Here is a 7,959-nt window from a genome sequence, read left to right on the forward strand (position 1 = left end):
TATTTTGGAGCATCCATAAGACTCGTATCGATTTGGACAAATATTGCGGAGCTCATCTTTCACAACAAAAAATTATTCATATTTTGGGATATTTGTTGCTCCAAAATCAGTTAATATTACTTATAGTTCTGAATATTGAGCGTGGATAGTTCTTATGTGAAAGTAATTTGTTATGCTACTAATTTCATGCTTGATGTTGGTTGGATTGTCCGGAATGTTATCATAATCACTTTCCAACTTTGTTTTTTCTTTGTTCTCTTTCTTTGTTTTTCTTTCTCAACTAGTCACTCTCTCTTCCTCCACTGGTCCTTTCAAGGCGCGGAGAGGGAAATGATCTGTTTTTGGGTTGATGGATTATTGTCCGGAGATGGAGATGCAAGTGTATGTATTACGTATAAGATATAATAATGTTTCCAATTCCAAATCTCCAAATGTTGTTGACATGTTAGAAATTCAAACTCCATGTCCACATATATTTATCTTCTTTTTTCTTTTCAAATGATACTGCTCGTCGATATGCTCCGTTATGACTCGGTCGAGTCCGCTCAGTCCGAGCTTCTTGTGCTCCTCAATCTCACCGTCAAAGATGAAACGTATGCGTCTTTCATTCGTTTATTTTCCAGTTGAACGAATTTCTTTTTGTTTGGTTAAATTATGATTAATTGCTGTTGATTATAGTGAATTGTTTGATTTTAATTAAATTTTTTGTTTGATTTGTGCCTGCTGAGTAATCGATTCATAATATGAGGTTATGATTTTGCAGTCGTGTGCGAGATAGATAGCGTAGCAGTTAATTGTGCCTTAATTGAAGGCGTTATTTGTGCCTCATAATTGAGAGCGTTATTTGAGTCTCATAATTGAGGGCGTAAACCGTGCCTCATAATTGAGGATGTTAATTGTGCCTTATTTAAAGGGCATTAATGTGTCTTAATGAAGGGCGTTAATATTTTATTAATTGTGCCTTAATTAAGAGTTTAATTGTCTCAATTATGAGTTATCATAATTGTGTAAATATTTTGATCAGCACATGCATATACACGTGATATAATTAATAATTAATTATTGGATAAATTTTTATTTTTATAATTTATGTAATTTAATATATATCGTCTTATATTTTTCTTGTTTCTTTTGTTTTATTTTCAGGATTCTTGGAAGAAGACCGGTTTTTCTTTTCGGACATTAAAGTTTTATTGTCTAAATTTCTCCGGTCATCTTGCATGTCCGACGGTTAGATAATAAGCTTTCTTGAATGAAAGAATTATCACAGTGAATTGCCGATTCATATTTGTGAGATTTATTCTCATTTTCAAAAAAAAAAAACAATCATTGATTTAGCTCGTTCTTTATTTCACAATCACATCGTAATTAATATCACATCGTAATTGATAGTTCGAGAATTCGTACGGCTTGATTTCAATACTTATTCTATTGAACATTTTATCTTAATAAAATCATCTCGTTATCAAAAACAAAAATAATATTGCTACCTCTTAAAAGAAAATACTCTCATATCCCCTACGTTGTTTACACGATTATAAATTTAACTATGTTAAGTGGTGATGATTAATTAATATTATATATTTTCAATAATTCATGAATTTCAACTTTATTTATAATACAATTTTTTTTTATTCGTTTCTTAGACCAGACCAAACCAAATTATTTCGATTCAGCCCATAATAAAATTTCAATCCAGTTCAATTTGAAATAAAATTTTATTTCGGTCTATTCAATCAGTCTATTCGGTTTGGTCAGATCCAATGCTTACCCCAAGTGACGTCCGTCTTCGACCCTGCTCCACTTCCAAACACAACACAAGAGTTTCGAGAGCACCAATCCAATATAAAATTACATTGATGTTACATATTACACAATATATATTCTTAACGCTAATGCCTAGTGTTATGATCATCAGATATTGTTTCTTCAGAAGATGCATCGCTGTCGATAACAATCAGGTCATCTTTCTGTCCGTTGGCATGACACTGGTCAGTTCCACTTGACGCAGATACTCCATTTCGACTACCTAATGTGCCAATAGTACAAGCTTCTGTTAAGTTACCAACTGCAGAATAAGCGGGATAAGTTTGATTGACAAACTGCATTCCTGGCGGATGTATGGATGGAGGAACATTAACTGCTTCTCTGAGCCAATGAGGTAAATTACCCTTCGTAGTCAAACCACTTGTCGCGCCATCAGCTGAAGAAATTTCAGTACCTGAAATTGACGTGCTTCCATATTTTCCTCTGCAGTACTTATCATAGTGTTTGGTGTGAAGTGTATTCATGCTTGTATATGGCCCACGGATCTGTTCAATCCCGTTGATTTGACAATTGTTGACTGGGACATTATTGTCTAGATGACAGGCATTTGAATCTCCTAGTGAAAATTGGACTTCATCAGCCAGACCCTCCATCGGGAATCCAGCTCTGGAGTGGAAGTAGTTCCTCTTGTGGATGTCAGTTGGTCTAAAATGCTTCCCATGAAATGGTGATATGCCACTAAAATGTTTGGATTGCTCCTCATCCCAACGCTGAGCCAGCTCCTGAGGCGACCTCCACAACAAAAAGTGCAGCCTGGGATCCATTAGCATCGTATTCCAATTTCCTCTTCCATGTCTTCTAACACCAATCCAAAGAAAGTCCAGTTCTTCTTCTGACCAGGTGGTTGGCCTCTGGAAATTATCAAAGAAACAGCTTCTCTTTCCGTTTACTGCTCCTGCTCTTGTTACGACGTTATCAAGCATCAGTTCATGTCTGACAAGAGATGATCTCTGAACTGAAGAAAGCTGAGAATGTGCTTCTTGAACAAATTCGCTAGTTCTTCCAACAAAGTTACACGCATTGGGGGCATAAACACATCTGGGTTCTGGAAGAAGGGATAAACCAAGAAAATCTGCAGATCGTGCAGCAAATCTGGGCTGGCTCCTACCTTGTTCCAATGAAAATAGTCTGCTTTCTTCAGAAGCCCTGTAAGCTATTGCTTCGTGCTGTGTATTTGACAAGGAAATACTATATTACTTTTATCAGAAAGAAACTTTATACACATCTAGGGAAGTAAACAAGTTATGTTTTGCTGGATCACAAAGATCATGATGCAATGCGAAATTACCTACCTGCTGATAATTGTTCTCTGATGCAGCTCCCATGTACTCTGAAATGAACTCTCCACTGCCATCTTTAACCAATGTGGAACTACCTTTAACATCAGCATGGTGCACAAATGACAATTCTCCTACTTTAGGATTTAGAAGATCCAAAAGCTGGCCCCGGGGAGCCAACTGTTGCAGGATAGGAGCATTACTGCTAGTGGAATCTTTAGAATCACGATGAGCTTCTGAAATTGTAGGAATTCGATTTTCATTGGAGCGCAAATCCAATGATACGTTGCAATTCAATACTCCACATGAACCTGCCATAACCTGACACCAAAATAAGCGAAGTGTACTGCAAATAACGTAGCATTCTACTTTCACTCTAAATTGAAGATATTTAGATTTATTTAAGTTTAAAGCAAGAATAGATGGAATGCCAATGTAAACAATATTGATGGAATGCCAATGTAAACAATCAGTACCAGGAGGAATGGCAGCTAGCTCTGTATATCCGGGGGAGCCTTCAGATCGCGTGCGATCAAAAATTTTGCCCTCCACATTATCACTTGAAACGAATTGAGACTTGTTATTAACAAAATCATTCTTGATAGATGACGTCTGTTGCTCAGTTTCAGCCGCAGCTGCACAAAACAGATCTTCATTGCCAATATTTGACGAGATTCTGGCACAAGTAGCAGAAGGATCTGCTTGGTCAGTGGCAAGAGGTGTGATGTCTTTACTTATGTCCTTCTCCATGCAAGGTGTTTCTTCCACGTGATTAGCACTACTATTTATATATACAAAAGTTCATAAATACTATAGAAATTCATAATAGCTTACGAGGGTATTATGTAAATACATCATAAACATACGTCAGAATTCCAGCAATAGAATCAGCCTGGGCATATGGTGAACAAATATCTTGTCTGGCGACCTGTGAAAATCAAAGTTACTAGCTGAAGTAATTAATGCTTGAGCAGAGGTTACTTGAGTGTATATATATAGAAGAATGTGACATAGGTATGGTCTCTCATGCAATATGAACTGTGCGGAAAAGGATAAACTGATTTATCTCCTCATTCATAGGACAAAATATTGGCTTGGTTCACCAATTGAACAAAGCGAAAATGAATGCATGTAAAATAACTTACCTTAAGATGTGGTCAAGTTGATAATATTTCCTAACTCCCAATCCCAGAATGCAAAGTTTCCAGTATATAAAATATTTATACTAGCAGCTTTATTGCAATCAGTGCTACCAATATCCTTAGTACCAAGTCAAATCAGTTATGATATTCTTTCATTGTAACAAAGAACAGATACGGCCTTACTGGTATAGTTTTCTGATGCAACAACTTCAAAATTCCAAATTAGGTCATCAATTAGTTTATAAGTGATCATATAACTATATAAGTGTTTGATGCACTGGCTACAAATATTAGATATAGGATTACATATATTATGGTTTATTAAGATTAATAAAACTAATAATAAATAAGTAGAATAACAGATAACAGTACCCAAAAATATAGAGATTTCTGATGCAAAGGAATTAACCTCAAGGCTTACTTCTGGCTGATTCAGATCTCTTAAGGGGTCAACCAAGCAGTCTTCACCAGTTACTGCTTCACATATAGAGGTTTTATATTGTGAAGAACTTACACCCTTGTCTAGTGATGCACCCTTATCCTCCTCAAGCAGTGACTTCTTTTCTTCATCTATCACATTCGCAATCTTTTCTATTTTGGACCTTCGCCTGAAAATAAAAAGCGGAGAAAACCTTGTTCTTTTGAGTATGTTGCCACAGATGTTGGCTGTTATACCTTTAGCAAGTAGAGCTCTTTCTTTCACATCAAGTTCATTGAGTTCAGATCCATCCACACACTTGGAGGCACAATTTTTTTCATTTAAAGATTTTATGCTCAGAATATCAGAGTTCTTTCCAATATATGTATTCATTGATTGAGAAGCTGAACTTTCATGGTTAAGTCCATCAGCACATGACCGAACAGAGTTCATGCACAATTCCATCATACTTGGATGATCGTTGGATGATAATTCTGTTGAAATGTTCTTCTCAGAGATCCTTTCACAAGAAATTCCCAACTTATCATGACTTGAGGATGTGTCTCTGAAAGCAGATTCTTCAACATGTTTCTTTAGATTTCTTGTGCTTGATTTACAAACTTCAAGTGACTCTGGTGTATCTTGTGCCTCAATGACAGTGCTCAGCCAGTTCCGAGTTTTCAGGTGCTTCAATGAAGACAATAATGTAAAAGGGTTTACTAAATTGCCAGACTTGATTTACTTTAACAATGTGTCCAACAGAAACTAGTTGAGTTGTAAGAATTATAATTATGATCTATTCAATAGAAAAGGGGAAATAGATCACGAAATTCAAATATGTGATAAGTTCACATGGTGGTAAGTTGGAAGGATTACCAGGGCAACAAACCCACTGTTGACCAATGCAACTAAAAACCTTGGAGATTGCAGCAGTAGAACATTTGAAATATCTAATAATCTAAATGGTAACACAAGTTTTTAGAGTAAGGAAAAAACATTACTTTCAATTATGCTTTATTGGTATTAGGTTATTTAAATCAGAAGTCTTGCTTTAAAAAATCTGTCCAAGTGGGCCTCGGCATTATGCAAGATAGTGCATCGATGATGGTGAAGTACCAGGTACATCCCTTTTTGGCACAATTTAAAGTTAAAATGCTCAAATTAGCACAGTTCAGAAGAAAAATGCCCTTTTGGCTTTTTAGCAGTTGGAAACGCATTTAATAATTGCATGTTGTATGGCTGTGCTGTTTTGGCATCTTAACCCAAAATGTGCCCAAAAGGGGAATTTCTCTTCAACCATGCTAAAATAAGGATGTAGATTTCGTGCAAAATCATATTAAGAAGTCAAGATTGTGCAAAAAAATTCTATAAGAAATGTGGATACTGTATGCCAATACTTCAATCAAAATCAATTATGTAATGCATTTGACAAGTTTCGGGCACAGGTAGACTGGTAACTGAGCAAGGTAGCCTAGATTACGGTTGACAAGTATGTATAGGCCATCAACACATAAAGATTGCAGACGACAGAAAGGACAAGCTAAACAAAGGGGTCAGAAACTAAAGCATGTTTATGCTTGTAGATTCAAGAGGAACCAGAAGGCAATTAGGCATAGTTATCCAAATTTAAAATTTGTAGTACTGAGGTATCTAAATTCTAAACTATTAAGGAGTCATCCACATTTAACAGTACAAATGGCCAGACAACTATCATTAGTACTCGAAAGTGTCTATATCGTACCAAGAAAACAACCTGTCGATCTTTAAAAGAATATATATAATACAGCATTGACGAATTCCTGGTCTTCCTCCATATGCAGTTCAATTCGTTGATTCACCAACACGTTTGTGCAAATAAAGTTTGAGAAAGGCATGTTATGTTCCAAACAAATTATAACAATTTTAAACCAAGAATTTGATATTACATCTAGCAGAACAGAAAGTCGATGTGTATATGTTTCGATCAAATAGTATCTTACCTCTGAATCATTACTCTGATCTTGAAGCTCACACACTCGATTTTCATATGACTCTATGGAAATTTGATCACTGGAGTATGACCTAGGGCATCCATCTTCACGGACAGGGCTGGTCCTTACTGATGATCTCTTTCGTTTATACGTCAAAACTACTTTACCGCCAATCATTAGGAAGTTTGAAACTAGTTCCTGAGCTTGCAATCGCTCTACAACTGACGCTACAGCCACAGAAAGCAGCACCACTTAATCCATATAGATTAATCTCAAATCCACAGAATACAAGACAAAGTGCCGTCGAATACACAGCAAGCGAACATCAAACAAGAAACTTTCTAAAATATCGCCGGACAATCCTAATGCATAAATATCAGATATAAGTATAGTCCATACGAGATTGAAGTGATAGAGGCTTATTTAGCTTTTCACCTTCTGAGCTACAAATTTAATGAGATTTTAATAATAAATTACATGCCAGTTTATATCAACATTCTAATTTGTCAATTTCAATTCATAAATCTTAATTGAAAATTTGGTGAATTTATCAACAGCATAACACATGAGAGCACTTATAAAGTTATAATTGAACAATTAGGAGTGTAAGCACATGAGTTAGATAAGTGAAGTGAAACTAGGGTTAAAATAAGATACAAGCATACATGTATGAAAAGTAATGAGCAAATAGCGGAAAGTTTTATTAAGTGAAGAAGAAATTTGAGTTACCTGGAAAATGAAGAGCAGGTTGTTTGAGAGAGTGAAACAAAGAGGGAGAGAAGAAGACAAGGAAGATAGATAGAGATAATTATTACAGCGAGAGTAACAAGACTAATATGAGTCTGACAAGAACGTGTATCACCATTTATTACTGCTTTTATCTCTCTCCCAGTGTGGGCCCCACCGCTTTTACTTTGCTATTCTTTCTGCTTTTTCTTTCATCCACTTCTCAGTGCTGTCTATTATACACGCAACCATATACTATGGGGCCGTTTGGGTGAGATTAAAATAAGTGCTTCTTGCTTAAAATAAATAAGTGGAGTAGAAGTTAGAAGTAAGATAAGACTTATAAGTGATTAAAGTGTTTGGGAAATAAGTAGAAGCCCTGAAACAAAAACTAGCATTCCTAGCTTTTTATAAGTGATTCTTGACTTATTACACAAACGGTACGAATAAGTGCTCCTAACTTATAATCCAGAAGCTGGACTTATAAGTGCCAGCCAAACACCCACTATACTCGTAGCTTTTTTTCTGTTAAACCATGCCTCGTACATAATTGTGGGTGTTTGGCGGGAAGTCCCCCCACTTTTGCCACACCTCTTTGC

The 7,959-nt window shown here is 35.9% G+C and overlaps 1 protein-coding gene across 6 annotated transcripts; it reads right to left on the bottom strand.

Moving 5' to 3' along the window:
- Nucleotides 1-1,824: 1,824 nt before the first annotated feature.
- LOC108209459 (uncharacterized) lies at nt 1,825-7,505 on the bottom strand. Of its 6 annotated transcripts, none has more exons than XM_017380375.2 (7): nt 7,364-7,505; nt 6,644-6,861; nt 4,668-5,351; nt 3,971-4,032; nt 3,581-3,882; nt 3,120-3,415; nt 1,825-2,993 (listed from the first exon to the last, which is right to left on the bottom strand). In XM_017380375.2, exons 2-7 carry the CDS (start codon nt 6,809-6,811, stop codon nt 1,893-1,895), a joined length of 2,613 nt encoding a protein of 870 aa, XP_017235864.1. In that variant the 5' UTR covers nt 6,812-6,861; nt 7,364-7,505; the 3' UTR covers nt 1,825-1,892. The 6 variants fall into 6 exon arrangements, with proteins under 6 accessions (XP_017235864.1, XP_017235863.1, XP_017235862.1 ...); XM_017380374.2 differs by having other exon boundaries at nt 3,581-3,885; XM_017380373.2 differs by having other exon boundaries at nt 4,656-5,351.
- Nucleotides 7,506-7,959: the final 454 nt, after the last annotated feature.

The sequence above is a fragment of the Daucus carota genome, chromosome 2, assembly GCF_001625215.2.
Source record: "Daucus carota subsp. sativus chromosome 2, DH1 v3.0, whole genome shotgun sequence".
Taxonomy (NCBI): domain Eukaryota; kingdom Viridiplantae; phylum Streptophyta; class Magnoliopsida; order Apiales; family Apiaceae; genus Daucus; species Daucus carota.